This window comes from Macaca mulatta, chromosome 2 (assembly GCF_049350105.2).
Source record: "Macaca mulatta isolate MMU2019108-1 chromosome 2, T2T-MMU8v2.0, whole genome shotgun sequence".
Classification (NCBI taxonomy): domain Eukaryota; kingdom Metazoa; phylum Chordata; class Mammalia; order Primates; family Cercopithecidae; genus Macaca; species Macaca mulatta.
Window position 1 is genome coordinate 103,782,023 of NC_133407.1, and position 22,288 is coordinate 103,804,310.

At 43.2% G+C, this 22,288-nt stretch overlaps 2 protein-coding genes across 3 annotated transcripts; one reads left to right on the forward strand and one right to left on the reverse strand.

The window, feature by feature from the left end:
• Positions 1 to 5,724: 5,724 nt before the first annotated feature.
• Positions 5,725 to 12,707, reverse strand: LOC100423098 (uncharacterized). The gene is made up of 3 exons (XM_002802811.4): positions 12,331 to 12,707; positions 10,948 to 11,025; positions 5,725 to 6,034 (listed from the first exon to the last, which is right to left on the reverse strand). Exons 1-3 carry the CDS (start codon positions 12,690 to 12,692, stop codon positions 5,980 to 5,982), a joined length of 495 nt encoding a protein of 164 aa, XP_002802857.2. The 5' UTR covers positions 12,693 to 12,707; the 3' UTR covers positions 5,725 to 5,979.
• A 3,869-nt stretch (positions 12,708 to 16,576) lies between these two features.
• RPL14 (ribosomal protein L14) lies at positions 16,577 to 21,223 on the forward strand. Of its 2 annotated transcripts, none has more exons than XM_015131300.3 (6): positions 16,577 to 16,713; positions 17,123 to 17,224; positions 17,855 to 17,949; positions 20,365 to 20,464; positions 20,558 to 20,611; positions 20,882 to 21,223. In XM_015131300.3, exons 1-6 carry the CDS (start codon positions 16,711 to 16,713, stop codon positions 21,173 to 21,175), a joined length of 648 nt encoding a protein of 215 aa, XP_014986786.3. In that variant the 5' UTR covers positions 16,577 to 16,710; the 3' UTR covers positions 21,176 to 21,223. The 2 variants fall into 2 exon arrangements, with proteins under 2 accessions (XP_014986786.3, XP_014986785.3); XM_015131299.3 differs by having other exon boundaries at positions 16,577 to 16,602.
• The last annotated feature ends 1,065 nt before the right edge of the window (positions 21,224 to 22,288 follow it).

Genomic DNA, 22,288 nt, shown 5'->3' on the forward strand with positions numbered 1-22,288 from the left:
CAACCTCTCCCCTTGACTCCAAATTAATATATTCAATAGCCTGCCAAAACCCATCAGCTAGAGTATATGGATAAAGAGCCCAACAAACTGAAAGAAAAAAATGAATTGGAAGAAACAGAAACTATGCAAGAAAAAAATATTTTAAACATAAAAGGAAACTCATTAATATTATGAGAAAAATAAGGGACATTATATTAATGAAATGAAACAATTTTTTTTTCTCTCTCTTTTTTTTTTTTTTTTAAAGACAGGGTCTTGCTATGTTGCTCATGCTGGCCTTGAAAACCTGGGCCCAAGCCTCCCACTTCAGCCTTCCAAGTAGCTGGAACTACAGGCACACCCCACCATGTCTAGCTCAGAAACTATTTTTTAAAGGAAAGATTAGATATTCAGAACAAAGAAACAGTTCTTGGAAATTTAAAACATGATAGCAGACATTAAGAACTCGCTAGAAGGGTTCAAAGATAGCACTGAGGCAAACTCTCAGAGAGGAAAGAAAAAACACAAAGAAATGGGAAAAAGAGCAAGAAAACAAAATTCTAAGACTAGTCCACCAAAACTCCCATCTGAATAACACAAGTTTCAAAAAGAAGAATCACCCATGAAATACATGGAAAATTTTACCCTGAACAGAAGGATATGGATGTGATTGAAAGGGCCCAGTCCAATAAATAAAAATTACTTTACACCAATGTACAATGCTATAAAAATTCAGAACGTTAAAAGAAAAAGAATACCCCTTATAAATTTCCAGAGAGGGAGGAAAAAAAAAAAAAGGCCACATACAAATGATGAAGATGAGAATGGATTTAGTTTTCTCAACAATAACTCTGGAAGCAAGAAGCCAATGGAGTAATGCCTTCAAAATTCTGAGGGAAAATTATGTCCAAGCTAGAGTTCTGTATCCAGCCAAATGATCAATTAGGTGTGAGAATAGAAAAGAGACATTTTCTGACAGCTTCCTTTTACAGGGAGCTAACTGGAGGGTGTGTTCCACCAAAAGAAGAGAGTAACCCAAGAAAACGAAAAGGCACGGACTCCAGGAAAAAAGGAGATCCAATATGGGAGAAAATGGGAAGGAAATCTCCAGAATGGTGATGAAGGTGTACGGGGAACCAGCCAGAATGAAGTGACTTAGTCACCTCTAAACGAAATATCTTAAAGAAGATGAAGTTGATAGAACTTTACATCTGGGCCAGGCATGGTGGCTCATATCTGTAATCCCAGCACCTGGGGAGGCAACCTAGTAAGACCCCCGTCTCTATTAAAAAAAAAAAATTAGCCAGGCGTGGTGATGAGTGCCTGTAGTCCCAGCTCCTTGGGAGGCTGAGGCGGGAGGGTTACTTAGAGCCCAGGAGGTCGAGGCTCTACTGAGCCATGATTGCACCACTGCACTCCAGCCTGGAGGACAGAGTGAGACCCCATCTCAAAAAAAAAAATTGTGTTATACTCATGCAATGGAATATTACTCAGCAATAAAAAGGATAGAACTCCTAATACCTAGAATAACATGGATGACTCTTACAGACATAACGTTGAGCTGAAAAAACCAGACCCAAAAAAATACATACTGTATGATACAATTTATACGAAGGCCAAGAATAAACAAGAGGAACTTATAGTGAGATAGAGGCACAATAGTGGTTGACTCCAGGAAATGAGGTAAAGAAGAAAGAGGGAACTTAATTCGGCCACATTCGAAACCAGCCTAGGTAACATGGCAAGACCAAGGCTCTACAAAAAAATACCCCCCAAAAAATTAGCCAGCCATGGTGGCTGCACCTGTAGTCCCAGCTACTTGTGAGGCTGAGATGGGAGGATAGCTTGAGCCTGGGAGGTGGAGGTTGCAGTGAGCTGAGATCATGCCACTGCACTCCAGCCTGGGTGACAGAGTGAGACTCTGTCTCAAAAAAATAAAAAATAAAAAATAGAAGGGTAATTTGTTGACAAGAACTTCCAGCCCAGGATTTTATATAAGAAGGCTGTTTTCTGTGTAAGCAAAGCAGTTTCTTTTAACGTTTTATGGTTTCTCCTAGGAATATGCCATTGATGAAATTATGAAAAAGTTTTAGGCTGGGAACAGTGGCTCATGCCTGTAATCCCAGCACTTTGGGAGGTCGAGATGGGCAGATCGCCTGAGGTCAGCAGTTCAAGACCAGCCTGGCCAACATGGCAAAACCCAGACTCTACTAAAAATCCAAAACTTATCTGGACATGGTGGTGGGTTCCTGTAATCCCAGTTACTTGGGAGGCTGAGGCAGGTGAATCGCTTGAACCTGGGAGGGGGAGGTTGCAGTGAGCTGAGATCAAGCCACTGTACTCCAGCCTGGGCAACAGAATGAGACTCCATCAGAAAAAAAAAGAAAAGAAAAGAGAAAAGAAAAGAAAAAGAAAAAAAAAGATACTTGGCTGGGTGCAGTGGCTCATGCTTGTAATACTAGCACTTTGGGAGGCTGAGGTGGGCAGATCACTTGAGGTCAGGAGTTTGAGAACAGCCTGGCCAACATGGTGAAACCCCGTCTCTACTAAAAATAAAAAAATTACCCAAGCATGGTGGTGCACACCTGTAATCCCAGCTACTCCAGAGGCTGAGGCAGGAGAATCACTTGAACCCAGGAGGCAGAGGTTGCAGTGAGCCAAGATCATGCCACTGCACTGCAGCCTGGGTGACAGAGAGAGACTCTATCAAGAAAAGAAAGAAAGAAAGAAAGAAAGAGAGAGAGAGAGAGAGAAAAAGAGAGAAAGAAGAAAGGAGGGAAGGAAGAAAGGAGGGAAGGAAGAAAGGAAGGAAGGAAAGGAAGGAAGGAAGGAAGGAAGAAAAAAAGAAAGAAAGAAAGAAAGAGAAAGAAAGAAAGAAAGAAAGAAAGAAAGAAAGAAAGAAAGAAAGGAGAAAGAAAGAAAGAAAGAAAGAAAGAAAGAAAGAAAGAAAGAAAGAAAGAAAGAAAGAAAGAAAGAAAAGAAAGGAGAGAAAAAGTTTTAGACCCAATTTATACTTTCCATGTATACCTCCTCATAGGCTAATTTGTCCTCAGTTTGGGGGTTTTTTTATTGTTTCTAAAATGCTGATTCTAAAAGAATACTTACCTGCCCTAAAATGACATTTTTTGGGTTTTCAACATAATCCCCAGCTGGTGTTTTGTGACGTTGCAGGAACAAGCCCATGTTTTCCTGTATACATTTCAGTGACTACTTATGACTATCACTTCCACCCTATTTTAACTGTGCCATTCCACATAAAGTCTTAAGATTTACAATTTCACCTCCTACAGCTTGCTGCTGCCCACAGAATATGTGTAAAGTAGTAAGTACCCATTTCCTGATATTTGCTTTTGCTTTTTTCCATAGTAATAGTTCTACAACATCTGATTTTTAGCAAGGCTCAAAGCCACCAGAAGCAGAGACTCCATTTCCCAGCATTGCTTGCAGGTGTGGTAATGAGGCTGAGTTCTGGCCAATGGGAAGGAAGCAGAAGTGTCCTGACGTGGCAACCAAGACTCTTCCTGAGAGAACAGTGGACACACATCTTTTGCCCTTTTCCTTTATCCTGCTGCAAAGTGTAAGGGCAAGATCTGTAGGCCTGAAGTAATGAGAATAAGAGCCACCTCATGGATGTTTGTGATGTAGGAAGAGTGAGCTGGATCCCTGAGCTGAGGGACCAGGCCAGCCCAGGACCTCCACAAAAGAGGAAAATAAATGTTTAAGTCATAGTTATTGACTCTATAACTCATTGCTAAAATTGATGCACACTAACTCCCCTCTATAGTTGCTTTCCAGATGCCTTTTCTGGGTCTGATGCTACCTCTAATGACCAGAATTGAACGTAATCAATTCTTGTTCAGACGTGACCTCTATGATTTTGTTCAAGTTTCCTGGGCTCTCCATGTCCTGCTCCTGCTGAAGCTCCAATCTGTGGATGTATCCTCGAACTCATTCTTTCAAAATGGTCAGTAGAGATTTTTATTTTCAAATGCCCAAGGGGGGTTGTTGTGCACAGAATGGACTATCAACAGTTACTAGCCATTAAAATAATATTTAATTTTTAAAGTCTTATGTTTAAAAACCTAGATTTTCTTAAGGCTTTTATTTCAACTTATAAAGTTATTATTCTGTTTTATAGGTAGTAATTTTTATGTAAATTAGAAACAATAACTTTAGATTGCTCTATGATGAATGTTCAAATAAGTCAAGTCTAAGAGATTAAATTTCCAGAAACATTAGTACCACTTAAAATCATGATTAATTAAATCCCCTGAAAATTTTAAATCTACTACATTAATGTCATACTGGTGGCATCAGTGGCCGATCTAGAGTGGCCACTGCCAGGACATCGGCTGCAGCAGGGAGGCACTGCTGGGGTTATACACTCCACGGAACAGGCAGAAGCCCCGCCCTCCCCAGGTGCTGCTGCAGTTGCCCAAGCCCGGCTGCAAACCCAGGCATCTCTGTGTTCTTGGGGGCCCAGGAAGGCCCCCCTGCGAAGTGTCTGCTCCCACTGCCTGGCCTCTCCCTGCTCCCAGTGCCCGTTCCAATTATGGAGCAAGGTTGGGGCTGAACCCGGGCACTGTCACAGCCCAGCCAGGTGGGCACACACTCAGGGTAGCACTGACACGCCAGCTCCCTGCCACCTTGGCCCCTTCTGGACTTTGGGCACTGACGCATACGGGAGGGAAGCCAAGCGGGGGCTGAGGACAGGTGAAACATGATGAATGTGTTAGATGCTCTTAAACATTAGAGATACTTTAATAAAAAATACTCAGAGATTGGCTACATTTAACAACAAAATGTATTATTATGGGTGTGATTTACTAAATGATGGCTCTGTGTTTTCCTTGTGTTGCAGACTCTCTCACCCAAGTTTAGGAGTATAGCCTGGATCACAGGTGAGCCGAGATGAATGGGTCAAAGGTATAGGATAGCAATATAATTACCCACAGGTCAGATACAGATATTTGATTCCAGGACGCAGGATCTGGCTCCACGTACATCATGGATGATTCTACCTAAACCACAACTTAAAACACAGAATCTCTATTTGCTATTTCAACAAGCTGCTCCAAACCTTTCAGACGGGATTTAGCTTCACAATTAATAAACTACTTAACCCATTTATTCAACACATATTATTGAGTGCAAGCAATTAATGAGGCAATGTTCGAGGCACTTGGGTTACAGCAAAGAACAAGACGTTTTCTGCTTTCCTAGAGATTAAATTTTAGTAGGAACAGAAGGAGGGAAGACAACAAAATAACGATGTAATAAAGGGATAAATTATTTTGTGTCAGAACTGAAAGAGGATAGCCAGGATGGGCCTCACTGAGAAGGTGACATTTGAGCAGACTTGAAGAAGATGCGGGAGCCAGCAGGCAAGATGTGGGAGCCCTTGAGGGAAGAGTGTCCTAGGAGAGGGGACAGTCAGTGTGTGGGCTCCGGGCAGCAGGTTGCTTGCCATACTGAAGAACAGCAGGCAGGCCCACGTGCTGGAAGAAAATTTGCAAGGGGAAGAATGATAGGAGATGGGGAAAGAGAGAGGATAGGGGATCAGACTGTGAAAGGCCTTGCAGCCCACTTAGCAAGGAAGTAAGTGTCATGATGATCTGACTTACGTTTCAAAAGGATCTCTGACTGCTGTGTGGACAACAGACTGTAGTGTGAAGGGTGAAGGAGGGAGACCATGTAGGAAGCTGTATTAAGTATCCGTTGCTGTATTAACAAATACCTCAAAACTTTGTGGCCTCAAACAACAGCATTTATTATCTCACTGCCTCTGTAGGTCAGGAATCCAGGCACAATTTCGCCGAGTCCTCTAGTTCAGGGTCCTTCACAGGCTGCAATCAAGTTGTCAGCCAGGGCTGCAGTCATCTCAAGGTTCCACTGCGGAAAGATGCACTTCCAGCTTCACTTGGGCAGTTGTCAGCAGGATTCAGTTTTTTTCAGGATATTGTATCCTGGGCCTCAGCTCTTGTCTCTCCAGGGGGCTTTTCATTTTCTTGCCATGTGGGGCTCTCCACCAGAGAGCTCACAACAGGGCAGCTTGCTTCATCACAGCAAGCAAACAGAAAAGAGAGGGAGGCAGAGAAACAGACAGAAAGACAGAGAGATAGAGGTCACAGTCTTTTATACTCTAATCTCAGAAGTATATCCCAAAACTTCTGTCATAGTCTATGCCTTAGAAGAAAGTCACTAAGTCCAGCTCTTTCTGAAGGGGAAGGGATTATGCAAAGGTTTGAATACCAGAGGGCAGAAATCATTAGGGGCCATTTTAGAAGTGTCTACCACAGAGGCTATTGCAGTTATCCAAACAAGAGATAGTGGTGACTTGCACAAGGTTTGTTGTAACAGAGGAGAGTAGTCAGGTTCTCAATAAAATTTTAAAGGTACAGCCAACAAGAGTTTTTGTCTGAATGGATATGGGATGTGAAAGTGGAAGATCAGCTGGACGAGGTGTCTCATACCGGTAATCCTACCACTTTGAGAGGCCAAGGTGGGAGGATCACTTGAGGTCAGGAGTTCAAAACCAGTCTGGCCAACATGGTGAAACCCCATCTCTACTAAAAATATAAAAAAATTAGCCAGGCGAGGTGGCAGGCATCTGTAATCCCAGCTACTCAGGAGGCTGAGGCAGGAGAATCACTTGAACCAGGGAGGCGGAGGTTGCAGTGAGCCAAGATCGCACCACTGCACTCCAGCCTGGGCAACAGAGTAAGACTCCGTCTCAAAAAAAAAAAAAAGCGAAGGATTGAGGGTGACTTCAGGGTGTCTGCTCTGAACAACTGGAAGGATGGAGTTGCCATTGACACAGATGGGGAAAACTAAACAGTAAGGTTTAGTGGATTAATAGGGAGGGGTTGCTGAAGATCAGGAGCTCTGTGTGGTGTGTTAAGTTTGAGATCTCCAACAGATGAATGGATAAAGAAAATGTGGTACTTATACACAATGGACTGCTATTCAGCCATCAAAAGAATGAGATTCTGTCATTTGCAATAGCATGGATGGAACTGGAGATCATCATGTTAAGTGAAATAAGCCAGGTACAGAAAGACAAACATCACATGTTCTCACTTACTTGTGGGATCTAAAAGTCAAAACAATTGAAATCATAGGGATAGAGAATAGAAGGATGGTTACCAGAGGCTGGGAAAGATAGTGAGTGGTGTGGTGAGGGGAGGTGGGGATGGTTAATGCATACACAAAAAATTTAGGAAGAATGAATAAGACTAGTATTTGATAGCACAACAGGGGGACTATAATCAGTAATAATTTAATTGTACATTTAAAAATACCTAAAAGAGGCTGGGCACGGTGGCTCACACCTGTAATCCCAGCACTTTGGGAGGCCAAGGCAGGCGGATCACAAGGTGAGGAGATTGAGACCATCCTGGCTAACATGGTGAAGCCCCATCTCTACTAAAAATACAAAAAATTAGCCAGGTGTGGTTGCAAGTGCCTCTACTACGCCACACTGACTGTCCCCTCTCCCAGCTACTCAGGAGGCTGAGGCAGGAGAATGGCTTGAACCCGGGAGACGGAGCTTGCAGTGAGCCGAGATTGCACCACTGCACTCCAGCCTGGGCAACAAAGAGAGACTCGGTCTCAAAAAAATATAAAAATAAAAATAAATTTAAATTTAAATTTAAAAAAACCTAAAAGAGTATAATTGGGTTGTTTGTAACACAAAGGATAAATGCTTGAGGAGATGGATACCCAATTTTCCATGACGTGATTATTATGCATTGCATACCTGTACCAAAATATCTCATGTACCCCACAAATATATACACCTACTATGTAACCACGAAAATTAAAAATAAAATTAAAAATAAAAAAAGTCTGAGATCACGATTTGACAACTAAGTATATCACAAGTCCTTGAGCTGTCCTTCAAGCTCCCTTTAATTTTTATCATAACTTCTTTCAACTCTTAGGTTTGAGTAGATGCAATTTTATTCCTTGACTAGGATCGCCGCTACTTTCCTCAATCTAATTGGATCCAGCTAACAACTTTACACCCTCAATGGATTCTGCACGGTTAAGAGGATGGACTCTGGGTCTGAACGATGCACTGACTAGCCATCAGAGGGGGCACAAGTTATTTAGCCTCCCTATCCGTTTCCTCACCTGCAACGTAGGGATAATAATATCACCTCTATTCTGGAGGTTACATCTTGGGCTTTTGCAAGGATTAAATGATTTAATATGTGTAAGGCACTCAGAATGGTGCCTAGTGTTTGTTATAAGTGCTACAAGGATTAGCTATGCAAATGTTCTATGTGAATGTGTGTGTGTGACTGGTTCTTAGCCACAATTCTGGAGTTATTTGATAAAAATTTAAATACTGGTCTTCCCAAAACTGATGTTGTCTCTCGGAAGGCTTTTGATTAACTACAGGTTCTCAGAAAATATGGACAAAGGTGCAAGAATCCCTCCAAAATTGGAATAAATACTTGAACATATTAGGGAATTTTTGTTAATTTTCAGGTGTGATAATACTATTGGGGTTATATTTCTTTTACAGAAATCATCTTTTAGATACATATTGAGGTATTTATGGCTAAAATTTCTTGAATTGGCTTTTAAAATAAAACAGAAGAGAGAGTGGTAAATGAGTAGAAATGAAATAAGATTGGCCCTGTGTGGATAATTTTTGAGAAAGCATAATGTGTACATGGGAGTTTATTATACATACTATTCTATTTTTGTACATGTGGAAATTCTTCATAATAGAAACATTTTTGATCCAGGATCTATGCCAAGAGAAACTTAAGCCCTAGTACTGCTTCCCTTGGTAAATATTTAGTACAACTTGGGTTCCGAATATTTGTTTATTAGGACCACAGTGACCTCCGAAACAGTGTCCCTGCTGGTACAGAGATACACAAAACTCAGGTTTTCAGGCCCAGCATTGTCCTTTTTACATATTACTACTGCCTTTAATGAATGTTAATGCATTTAATCCTTTAAAAAAAAAAGCCAAGATGTAACACCCATCCAACTTGTCTCCAGCCGCAACCTTGCCTCCTACAGTCTATGATGAGGAGGGCATTCTTAACCCAATGTTATAATCTTTAAAACCTGTATAATCTTTATAAAACCTGTATAAAGCCTGTATAATCTTTAAAAACATGTCAGATCATGTCACTGCTCCATTTAAAGCATCCATTGGCTCCCATCTTGAGAGTAAAAGCAAGTCCTTCCAGTGGCTTCCAAGGTTCCACATGCCCTGGCTCCTTCATCTCATACTCTCTCTCCCTCAGTCACCCCACTTCAGCCTCATTGGTCTCCCTGCCCTTCCACACACATGCTGAGAGAGAACTTGCTGTTCCCTCTGCCTGGAATTGTCATCACCCAGACAGCCACACCAAGTGCTCACTCATCTCCTGAAGTTCTCAATTCAAGTGTCACTTTTTTCCTCAAGGCCTTCCCTCACTTTCCTATTTAAAATAACTACTCTTTCCTCTTAAAGCAATTCCACCCTAGTACTCTCCATCCTCCTTTTTATTTTTCTGTGACACTTACCACCATATGACACACTATTTGCTTATTTTCTGTATCTACCCACTCAAATGACAGTTCCATGAGAGTAGAACTTTTGCCTGTTTTGTTCACTACTATGTCTTCAATTCCTTGAATAGTTTCTGGCACACACAAGGCATTCAGTATTTGCTAAATGAATTAATACATGTTCATTCCTTCTAGATGGCACCATGTCAGCATCTCTTCTCCCTGAATGCCCTGTCACTTGTTCTGCATCCTTGTTTACCACTATGTTCATTATGCTGCATTATCTAGCACCTGTCCTTGTAGTCATTCCTTTGGGGGAGAGTTGTTTCCATGGTGATACAGGAGCTTTTCTCCTGCTTAGCAGGCCTCTCAGAAAGCTCTTTGCACCATGGTTCTATTTCTAGTGTTGTTAAGACTCCAACACACACACAGAACTTTCCATTCTTATCCTGGAAAGCATTCTCAATCAGTATAGCTAGCTATGTGATTTGCCTGGTGCTTTTTGGCAGTTCTGTAGGCAGGCTTATTTAAGCAGACCTCTTTTGATAGACATTTAGTATGTTCTAAGGCTTTGCCTTTTCATTCATTCACTCAAAATATTTATGAAGGGCCTGTTATACTCCAGGCACTGTTTTAGTCACTTAGCATTCACTAGTGATTCACCCTGGGTTCCCAGGGTTGAATTATCATAAATTACTCCACCTATTGTTTATGTTGTGGTAAAGAGTGTCAAAGATCTTCATCTTGCTTACTGATCTCTAGCTCCTGACTTTGCAGCCCACTGATGCGAAATATGTACAGTAAAAACAAACAAACAACAACAACAAAGAAACAGGGCGTGGTACAGAGGTTCACGTCTGTAATCCTAACACTATGAGAGGCCGAGAGGATTACTTGAGTCCAGGAGTCTGAGAGCACCTTGGACAACATAATGAAACCCTCATCACTACAGAAAATTTAAAAATTAGCTGGGCATGGTGGCACGTGCCTGTAGTCTCAGATACTTGTGAGACTGAGGTGGGAGGATGGCTCAAGCCAGTAAGTCAAGGCTGCAGTGAGCTCTGATTGCACCACTGCACTCCAGCCTGGGTGACAAAGCAAGACTCTACCTCAAAAAAAAAAAAAAAGTACAGAAACCAACACTACCTCCTTGTTTGTTAAATACAAGGGACAGACCACACACACACACACACAAACCTATCTAGGCATTTGAAGTGCTGAACAAACTTGTACTACTGAGGAGTTGGGCACTGCAGCCCAAGTGTCCTGACCCATTCCAGAGTCTATCAGCCACTTTGGGAACAGGAAGTTGGAAGTGGGCAATCACTGAGTTGCTAAGATGACCTTCATTTGCTTCTCACTCAGATTTCTGTAATAGGCCAATGTTCCTCCTCATCACGGACATTTTTTATTCCAGAGTGTGTCATTACCTGTGGTTTGTGAGCTTACCTCCTGCTTTGCGAAAGATCTAGAACCTCCCCATTGATATAATGCTCAGAATACCTTCTTGCTATACCATCAGCATTCCTAAGGAATAAGTAAATACAAGCTCAGTTGAGAAGAAAAATCTGCGTGGTTATTCATCAGGCAGGAAAAACAAACACAAATAAAGACAGCTGCAAAGTTAACAAGAAACTATTGTTGCCAAGGACATGCTTAATCTTTAGTGTCATAATAACCCTCTTTGAGTGACTACTGCTTTCTCACTTTCTCACTAAGAAACTTTGTTCTCTAAAATCAAAGACCCTCAGAAATTTGCTGTTTGAAATTGTGTAAGAATAAAACATCTTGCTTGGAGGATCTAAGTCACTTTAACACAGAGACACAGCTTCAATTTACAAGCCAGTTGCAAAGCTTCAGAAAAGAGGTTTTCAAAGAAATAGGACCATGGGTCCACTCCGCAGTCTAGGCCTGATGTCGACCCTTTTTCACAGACCTGATTTGCTTTGAGGCTATTAAAACCCTGTTTCATTTAAGTTCCATTCAAACTTTAAACTTTCTCAAAATTCCGTAACTTTATCTTTTCCTTCCTTTGGTAAAATGTCCCATGGTGTCTCTGGTGTGCAATCTCCCTCATTAAAAAAGGTCGATAGACCTGGTTTTGCTGACTACTGGTTCGTCCCTGGTGGTCTTAGGCTGACTGGGCTTGAACAGTCTTGCTTAGCTTCAGGGTTCCTAAGATTACAAATTTCAAAAACAGATACAACAAACATTTTTTCACTCCTAAATATAAATGCTCCTGTCCACGTTGCCAGGTAGTTATGCACATGGCTATCACGTCAATTTGGTCATAACTAGGGTTAGTTCACTTCTTGGGAAGGTTAGTTACAGGAACAAGAAAGAAAGTCAGGGTTCTGCACAGCTTTTGGCTCGATTCTTGTACTGGCTTATATTTCTTTTTCTTTGGGGTTTCAGGTAAATATTTTGTCTGCTAAACTGACGCCCCCGTTCCCAGTGCCTGAACAAACAAAACGAGACACAGCTAATTAGCTGAAGCTGACAGAAATACAGGTATCAATCTGGTTACAGGCAGGCAGTTCTGGCCACGTCAACACCGCAGAGACTGTGGGACAAGTGGACGTGCTACAACTGTCCCCCGCATCCCCCATCTGGGCCGCGGGACCAGTGCCCTCAGGTCTATGCCCCACTGCAAGAACCCGAAGCTCGACGCCCGCCCAGCCCTTCACATCCGTCCCTTGCAATAAGCGGGAGGAGTGCGGCTTCAGGGGACGGGCGACGGCTTACAGGACAGCTCGTACACAGTACCAGCTGACATCTCCTAAGTCTGAATTCCTAAGCCCCTGCCTCCACATCTAAGAGCGGACTGTGCACCTTGGTGATTGGACATCCGGTGCACCTTGAGTAGAGGCCAAGCAAACCGCAGAGCACGTCCGGAACGCCATATTTGCGCCTGACGTCTTCCTCCTGTTGCCTTTCCTCTCTGTGATTGAAGAACCAACCGGTTGGGTGTAGCAGACGGGGCGTGGCTCTTCAGGTAGAGACCAAAGTGGCTGAGAGCGGACCGAGGGCGCCATCTTGATTCCTGGCATCACCCTCAACGTGCCCTCCCTCTCGGTGATTGGACGAGCACGGCCCTTCCGGAGGCACACAGCCGACCAACCAGAGATCTGCGCGTGCTCGATCTGGTCATCTGTTTTCTGACATCTGGAGCCACTAGCGGTTATCCTGTTCATTCCTGGGCGCCTGCGACTTTCCGAAGCAAACAAGACTTGCTTGGGGAAAGTTGCCTTGCCAGTATAGTGGAGCTTGGTAGAAACTTAAAAACTGCCTAGGGCTGCCTGGGATGGGGATCTTGAGATGCTTGTGGGGAGCACATATTAGGAAAGCAGGGGGTTCAAGCTGCATAAAATGCTGCGAGAAATAGAAATGGGAGACGCAGAATGGTGGGAGAAAAAAGCTAGGAAGGTGTTTGGGAGTAAGATTTTGGAGCGCCTTGAATGCCAGACTAGGGAGTTTGGACTTTACCCTGTAAGATAGGGGACAAAAATCAACTTTAAACAAGAGTGACATAACAAGATAATGTACTTTAGAAAATAATTCTGTAACTGTAGGGGGAGTCCCAAAGTGTTTCTCAAAATGTGTTCAAGGAAGTTCAAAGTGTGTTTGAGAGCTTGTTTTTATATGCAGATTCTTACCCCTCCCCAGACCTGCAAATAAAGTTCTCTGGTTGTGCAGCCAGGAAACTGCATTAAAAATTTTTTTTTTTAGGTTAACATACATTTGGTGAGAAAATGCATAAACCATATGGATAGGGCTTTGAATTTTCACAAGCTAAACACTTCAGCCGGGCAGGGTGGCTCGTGCCTGTAATTCTAGCTACTCAGGAGGCTTAGGCAGGAGAATGGCTTGAGGCCAGGAGTATCAGATCAGCCTGGGCAAGATAGCAAGACCCCTGTCTCTAAAAAAATTAAAAACAAAAACTACACACTCCTGTAGTTAATACCAGATGAAGAAACAACATGGCCAGCAGCTCAGAAGCTCCCTTTTCCCCTTCAGCCACTGCTGCTTGCACCAAAGGTAAACATGATCATTACTTATAAGAACCGTAGTCTTGACTGTTTTGAATTTGATATAAATAAAAGCATACAGCATATATTTGATATAAATAAAAGCATACAGCATATGTCAGCTTGTTAGTGTTATTTATGAAATTCATCTGCATTGTTCCATGTAGTTGCTGTAGACTCCATTGCTATAGATTATAACAATTTATCCAGTCTCTTGTTTATGGGCCTTTGGGTAATTTCGAGTTTGGGGATATTACCAAAAAAAAAAAAAAATGCTAAAATGAACATTCTTCTTCATTCATATTGTTTGCTTTGTAAATTATAAAGCAAGACACCAAGACCTAAAGACTGATTCATTCACTACCTATTTTTTGAGCCCCTTACCAGACTAAGGTCAGAAAATAAAACAGAAAAGACGGCAAAGGTCCTGCCCTCATGGAACTTACTCTAACTGAAACAAAACGACACCTAAGTGGGCAGAAAAACAAGTCAAACAATTGCAACTGTGATAACTCTGAGGGGAAGAAGGTGAGCTAGAAAAAGAAGGGTGGGGACTTAACCTATTTTTTTTATGTGGTAGCCTGGTTAACTCTCAGAAAAATATCTAGGAAAAAATACAAGACATAAGTTGGCACTGCTACACAAGGAGTATTAACAGAAGGAAGAGCATTCCTGGCAGGAGAGACACCATGTATAATGGTCCTGGAGGAAGAGAGAGCTTGGCCCATTCAAGACCAGTGTGGCTGCAACACAAGGAGGGATGGCATAAGGTGTATCTGGGTATTAAAGCATATGATACAAGGCCAAAGTAAGAAGTTTAGATTTTATTCCAAATGTAGTGAAAAGCAATTTTAAAAGTGTTAAAAACAGGAAATAATGTGATCTGATTTATTTCTTTAAATGATCCCTCTAACTGCCAAGCAGAAAACAGATTAAAGACAGAATTTAGGAGGCTACTAGAGCAGTCTCAGGAAGATATGCTGGTATAGAGCTTAGAGGAAAGACTTGAAACACATCTGGGAACTGTCATGGCAAAGATCACCTTAATCAAGTAATAAAAGGTAACACCTCTCTCCACTGGCATGGGTAAAAATCTAAAAAATAAAATAACACCACAATATTGGGAACCCATGTGTGGTGGTGTGTTCCTGTAGTTCCAACTATTCCAGAGGCTGAGGCAGAACTGCTTGAGCCCATAAGTTCAAGGCTGCAGTAGGCTACAATCAGACCTGTGAATAGCCATTGCATTCCAGCCTGGGCAACACAGCCAGACCCCATCTCTTTTTAAAAAGCATATGTGTGTGGCCGAGCGCGGTGGCTCACGTCTGTAATCCCAGCACTTTGGGAGGCTGAAGCGGGTGAATCACAAGGTCAGGAGTTCAAGACCAGCCTGGCAAAGATGGTGAAACCCCGTCTCTACTAAAAACACAAAAATTAGCCAGGCATGGTGGCAGGCACCTGTAATCCCAGCTACTTGGGAGGATGAGGCAGAGAACTGCTTGAACTCGGGAGGCGGAGGTGGTAGTGAGCCGAGATCTCCTCACTGCACTCCTCCAGCCCGGGCAACAGAGGGAGAGTCTGTCTCCAAAAAAAAGAAAGGAAAAAATATATATATGTGTGTGTGTATAGATATATATAGAGAGAGAGAGAGAGCGAGAGAGAGAATGTATTCTGATGTGATGCACCAAGGACATAGCATTTCTACCAAAAATTCACTATCTGAATAAAACTCCAACAAACCCATGTTACAAATTTGAGTTAAATCTAAAACTATCAGTTAAAGACTAGAGACCTGATAAATAAATGTAATTTGTAATCCTCCATTAGACCAAGAGCCTGGAAAAAAAATTTTTTTCCCCATTTGCTCCAAAGAACATAGGAGCAACAACTTATAAATTTGAATAAGGACTACAGGTTAGATAACAGTACTATTGCAATATTAATTTCCTGATTTTGATAAGTGTACTGACGACATAAGAGAATCTCTTTGTTGTTAGGAAATACACATTTTAAGAATGTATAGATAGGCTGGGCATGGTGGCTCCCGCTGGTAATCCCAGCACTTTGGAAGGCCAAGACAAGAGGATCATCTTCACCCAGAAGTTAGAGGCCGCAGGGAACCGTGATCACACCACTGCACTCCAGCCTGGGCGACTGAGGGAGACCCTGTCTCTATAAAAGAATGTAACACTGGGCGCGGGGGCTCACGCCTGTAATCCCAACACTTTGGGAGGCCAAGAGGGGCAGATCACGAGGTCAGGAGTTAAGAGACCAGCCTGACCAACATAGTGAAACCCCGTCTCTACTGAAAATACAAAAAACTTAGCCCACCATGGTGGCGCGCACCTGTAGTCCCAGCTACTTGGGAGTCTGAGGCTGGAGAATCGCTTGAACCTGGAAGGCGGAGGTTGCGGTGAGCCGAGTTCCCGCCACCGCACTCCAGCCTGGGCAACAGACCGACACTCCGTCTTAAAAAAAAAAAAAAAAGAAAAAAAAAGTAGAGATAAAAGGACATCATGTCGGCAATGTCCTCTCAAATGGCAGAATGATATAGCACGTGCAAAACGGTAACATTTGTGGAATCTAGAAGGGCTTATGGGAATTATTTGTACTAGTTTAGCAATATTTCTGTAAGTGTGAGTTACTTTAAAATGAAAGGTTAACAAAGTTACTGAGATTAGGGAGAGAACGTGAGGAGCGAACAGGCTTAGTACTAAGCCATGAATAACCAACAAGTAAAACTCGGGGAAATAAAAAGCAAGTCAAATGGCATGCGATCAACGGAAGACATAGCTTCCGTACTCTTAACCCTAAATTACTAAGCGATGATCTTCTTGCAGCTCTCCAATCCAAATCACCAAAGACAATCTCGCCGCCCAACTTTGCCAGAAAGCAATTCGGCTCCAGCCGGCTCCGCCATGTTTTTCCAGCGAGCTGCGCCTACGCACGCACGGGTTCACGCACCAACCAATCGGTGCCCACGTCGGCGTCTCGTTACCGAAGGGGCGGTGCGTTCTTCTACACATGCGCACGGTTGGGCGGGCCTCCTTCCTTCTCGCCTAACGCCGCCAACATGGTGAGTCTTACTGATGCGGGCTCAGGGGCTGGCGACCATGCAGCTCGACCTCCACCTCTGCTGGGAAGCTGAGGCGCCGAACGGCTCCCAGAGGGTCCCGGGAACCGCATGGTGAGGGTCCCCGGGCCGGCTGTGCACCGGAAACTGACCCTTCTCGGACTCGCGGCTGGCGAGCGCGTGGAGGGCCCGGCAAGGCCTGGCGCGCCTTGGGCCACGCTTGCGCGCCTCCGCCGCTGGAGCTGGACGGCTGAGGCGGCTTGTGGTCCGAGAGCGTTGTCCCGCCCGCCGCCTGGGCCTTGCGGAGCTGAGAGCTGGCAGGCGGTGGCGGTGGGAGCGGGCTTTAGCTACTGAGGCGTCTGCCGATTTCGTCCATCCAGGTTGGCGCCTGGCGCTCGGGCGGGTGTTCCCCTACAGCATTCCTTTTCGCTGAATTTAACCATGTCGTCTTTAGCTGTAGAAGGTAACATATCTAGTAAGTATTTATAAGTAAGTTTCACTGCCCTTTCTCCCCCACTTTTAGGTGTTCAGGCGCTTCGTGGAGGTTGGCCGGGTGGCCTACGTCTCCTTTGGACCTCATGCCGGAAAATTGGTCGCGATTGTAGATGTTATTGATCAGAACAGGGTAAGTGTCACAACTTCTTACTAAACATGGCAGTGGACATGTGCTTTGCAGTTAACAATAATGAATTGTCTCGATGCTGTGGGTGGTAGCTTTATTTTACCATTGAGGAAACAGGTAATGGTAAGGGTTGTAAGCACAGTCTAAAATTAGCTCTTAGTATTGAATTTAAGTGTTAGCCACTTAAGGTAGAGCCAGTTATGGACTGAAAAGTTGGTTAGTTTTAAATGAGTTACTATACATAAAGTGAGTTTAGAACAGATCCAACACATAGAAAGCACTTTTGTATTTACTGCTGTGTATTTGAGACAGGCAAACTAAGAAGTTGACCACTGGCTATAAATGAAAAGGGATCAGAGTCCTAAAGTTGCCTGTAAATTACATGTGGTTGGTTTCTATTGGGTACTAATAGTTTAAAAAGGAGCATTTAATGGTGTGGAGAAATGTTTGTGTTGAGCAAAAGAAGTAAACATACGTGACCCAGATAGGACAATCCTTGTCTTTTCTGAGCACTTTATTTAAATAGTAGTGTGGGTTTGATGGCCCCGAACGGATAAGTAATTTTACAGAACCATCTGACCATTTTAATTGCTGTTAGATTTTGCACTGAAGTTCTTGATGTTTGTGTTCTAGGCTTTGGTCGATGGACCTTGCACTCAAGTGAGGAGACAGGCCATGCCTTTCAAGTGCATGCAGCTCACTGATTTCATCCTCAAGTTTCCACACAGGTAACAATCCACTAATCATCACTCCTCCCTCCCATCCCCAGATTTGTTTATACTAGTAAAAGTTTGTTTTAGAGTAAACAATATGGAAGATTCCGAGCCATCCTGAAGAGGGATTTAGGTTATAGAAGTAGACAGAGATTATTTACTTTTAAAATGTCCTGGGGGTGATAGCTCACGCCTGTTATCCTAATACTTTGGGAGGCCACAATGGGAGGGTCTCTTGAGCCCAAGAGTTTCAAGACCAGCATGGGCAACATGGCGGAAACCCCTGTCTACAAAAAATACAAAAAAATTTGTTGGGCATGGTGGCACGTGCCTGTAATCCCAGGTCGGGGGGCCGCGGCGGCGCTGAGTTCGCACGATCACTTTAGTGAGGTCGAGGCTGCAGAGAGCCATGATCATGCTACTGCACTCCAGCCTGGATGACAGAGTGAGACCCTGTCTTGAAAATAAATAAAATAAATGCCTTAAAGTCACTTTTCTACCCTGGTAGTTTAGGGCTTTGCCTTTGTTTAGACTTGCCATCCTCTTTTCTTCTGGTCTCTGCCCAACTTTTAGCTTAAAGTAACAAAAATACTAAGTCTTACGTTTTTTGATACTAGCTATCATTAGGCGAGCTCTTAGTGTGTGTCAGTTACACAGTATTTAACATGAAAGGTTTTATCCCTAGCTTACATTTAAATGAGACGGTGAATAGCGGTTCTTTTTTGACATGAAAATTAAAACACTTTAGTGTGTTGCTGTACAGTTAATTCAACTCACAGTGATGGTTGCAGTGGAACATGTACTATCACGTGGCCACTACAGATAAAGTAGATCTAAATAATGTAATTTTGCATACTTTAAAAAATAGTCAAAAACTTGCTGTATGCTGAGTGCTACAGACATTGCAGTACGTGTATTAACACATAATGGAAGTACTGGTGGTCCCCTCATGCCACTTGAATAGCCTCTAGTGAACATAGCCGTGCTGCTGCTACTGTGACATACCGCATTGTTTGCAGCACAATTAGGAGTGAAGCTTGAGGATACTTGTCAAAGTTCAAAGCAGTAGAAAATACTTGGTAACTTGGATTTTTCACTAGGTACTCTTGTAATTCTGCCTTGGATTCCGGAGCACCTTGGATTTTATTTTTAGGATGTTTGGCCACAAATTTTTACCGTAAAATTTTTTTTTAAAGAGCCTAAGAGTTAACATTAATTACTTTGTTTGTTATGAGAATGAATGGCTTGGATGGGTGCAGTGGCTCCTTCCTGTAATCTCAGCATTCTGGGAGGCCAAGGCGGGAAGAGAGGCCAGGAATTTGAGACAGCCTAGCCAACCCCATCTCCACTAAAAGTCCAAAAATTAGTCGGGTGTGGTGGTGTACTCCTGTAGTCCCAGCTATTTGAGTGAATGAAACAGTAGAATTGCTAGAACCTAGGAAGTGGAAGTCGCGGTGAGCCAACATTACGCCAGTGCATTCTCCAGTCTTACACGGTTACAGAGCAAGACCGTGTCTCAAAAGAAGAAGAAAAAAAAAGGTTTTCAACACGTCCAGTGCCCGAGTGGAATTAGATATAGTCAGAGGTGGGGTTTTTGTATTGTTTGTTTTCGGGTGGGTCTTTCTTTCTTTTTCTTTCTCTTTTTTTTTGACACAGAGTCTCTTGTCACCCAGGCTAGAGTGCAGTGATGCAGTCTCGGCTCACTGCAACCTCAGCTTCCCAAGTAGCTGGGATTATAGGCACCTGCAACCACGCTCGGCTAATGTTTGTGTTTTTAGTAGAGACGGGGTTTCACTATGTTGGCCAGGCTGGTCTTGAACTCCTGACCTCAGGTGATCCACCCACCTCGACCTCCCAAAGTGCTGGGATTACAGATGTGAGCCACTGCGCCTGGCCGAGAGGTAGTTTTTAAATTCATAAAATGAACTTGGCTGGGTACAGTGGCTCACACCTGTAATCCAGCACTTTGGGAGGCCAAGGTGGAGGATTGCTTGAGCCCAGGAGTTGGAGAGCAGCCTGGGCAACATAGCAAGACCCTGTCTCTACAAAAAGTACAAAAATTAACTGGGTATGCTGGTATGCACCTGTAGTCCCAGCTACTTGGGAGGCTGAGGCAGGAGAATGCCTTGAGCCAAGAAGGTCGAGGCTGCAGTGAGCTGTGATCGTACCACTGCATTCCAGCCTGGGTGGCAAGCAAGATCCTCTCTAAAAAAAAGTGGAACTGGATTACAGTTTTGATTAAAATATGCTTGAAGTTACAACCTTTTCTGGCTTACTGAACACAAAAATGAGTAAAATACATAGTGTGCCAGCCGTTGTGTCTTATGTAGAGAAAAAAGTGTAACAGGAAGAGTGCTTTTCAAGGAACAAAGAAAGTGTCCTTGATAATGAGTGACTTCAAAGCTGATCTGTGGTCTTGGCTCGTTCTAGTGCCCGCCAGAAGTATGTCCGACAAGCGTGGCAGAAGGCAGACATCAATACAAAATGGGCAGCCACACGATGGGCCAAGAAGATTGAAGCCAGAGAAAGGGTAATAACTTGGGGTCATTTGAATTCTGGTCCTTTTGTTGGAGAGTTCAGGGTAGTGTGAGAGGGATAATTTTTATATATTTTTTTTTAACAGAAAGCCAAGATGACAGATTTTGATCGTTTTAAAGTTATGAAGGCAAAGAAAATGGTAAGATTTAAGATCTGTGTTTTTGTGTAACAGCTTTAGAATAATGAGGGAGCAGTAGCCAAACCCCATTTCAAGCTGCCAGCTTCTTGGGAGTTTTCTGTAAAAAGGGAGAATTTATCCTCATTTATATTTCATGATGTCCTTATGGAATTGTTACTTTTCTTCAGATGCAGGGGAACAGATCACTTAATACCCTTTCTGAAACCAGCATAAATTGGAGTTTATTGTATGTATACACAATAAATGCTTTCTTACATTGATAATTTTCAGAGGAACAGAATAATCAAGAATGAAGTTAAGAAGCTTCAAAAGGCAGCTCTCCTGAAAGCTTCTCCCAAAAAAGCACCTGGTACTAAGGGTACTGCTGCTGCTGCTGCTGCTGCTGCTGCTGCTAAAGTTCCAGCAAAAAAGATGACCACCGCGAGTAAAAAGGCTCCAGCCCAGAAGGTTCCTGCCCAGAAAGCCACAGGCCAGAAGGCTGCGCCTGCTCCAAAAGCTCAGAAGGGTCAAAAAGCTCCAGCCCAGAAAGCACCTGCTCCAAAGGCATCTGGCAAGAAAGCATAAGTGGCAATCAAAAAAAGTAATAAAGGTTCTTTTTGACATGTTGGCAAATGTATTTACGCCTTTGGATTTAAAGCTTGTTGAGACTGGAGTTAGGAGGCAGATTGATAGTAGGATTACAATAAACATTAAATAATCAGTTGCTTAATCTCACTCTCTGCCCATACTTGGATAGATAGTGCAAAATCATTGCAAAGTCATAACTGATCATGTCATGAGAAATCATGATAACTTAGAACACCAAGTGACACAAGTGACATTTTTTCTTATGGTCACCTTGGCTTCAGATCATTTTTTTTTTCCTTGTACAAATATTTTTGCCATAAATAGGTAAAGTGACAGCTTCTTGATGCTCAAGAGTCTAGCAGTTTTTTTGTTTTTTGTTTTTGAGACAGTCTTGCTGTGTCACCCAGGCTGGAGTGCAGTGGCGTGATCTCAGCTCTCTGCCACCTCTACCTTCTGGGTTCAAGTGAGTCTCCTGCCTTGGCTTCCCAGGTAGCTGGGCCTACAGGCGCCTGCCACCACGCCCAGCTAAATTTTTTAGTATTTCTTGTAGAGATGGGGATTCACTATGTTGGCCAGGCTGGTTTTGAACTCCTGACCTTGTGATCTGCCTGTCTCAGCCTCCCAAAGTGCTGGGATTACAGGCATGAGCCACTGCATTTGGCCTTTTTTGTTGTTGAGACAGTCTTGCTCTTGTCACCCAGGCAGGAGTGCAGTGGAACGATCTTGGCTCAGTGCAACCTTTGCCTCCTGGGCTCAAGCGATTCTTCTGCCTCAGCCTGAGTAGTTGGGACTACAGGCATGTGCCATCATGCCTGACTAGTTTTTGTGTTTTTAGTAGAGATGGGGTTTGCCTGTGTTGGCCATGCTGGACTCGAACTCCTGACCTCAGGTGGTAACACCTACCTTGGCCTCCCAAAGTGCTGGGATTACAGGTGTGAGCTGCTGTACCCGGCCTGCAAATTTTCTTACAAAAAGTAGGAAAATAGGGCAGGTATAAAAATTACAGGTTGAGCATATTTCTAATCCAAGAAGCTCCAACCTCTGAAACTGAGCTGTGACATAACAATTATAAAATCCCTAGCCTACCCTCATGGTGGTTTATAGTCAAAA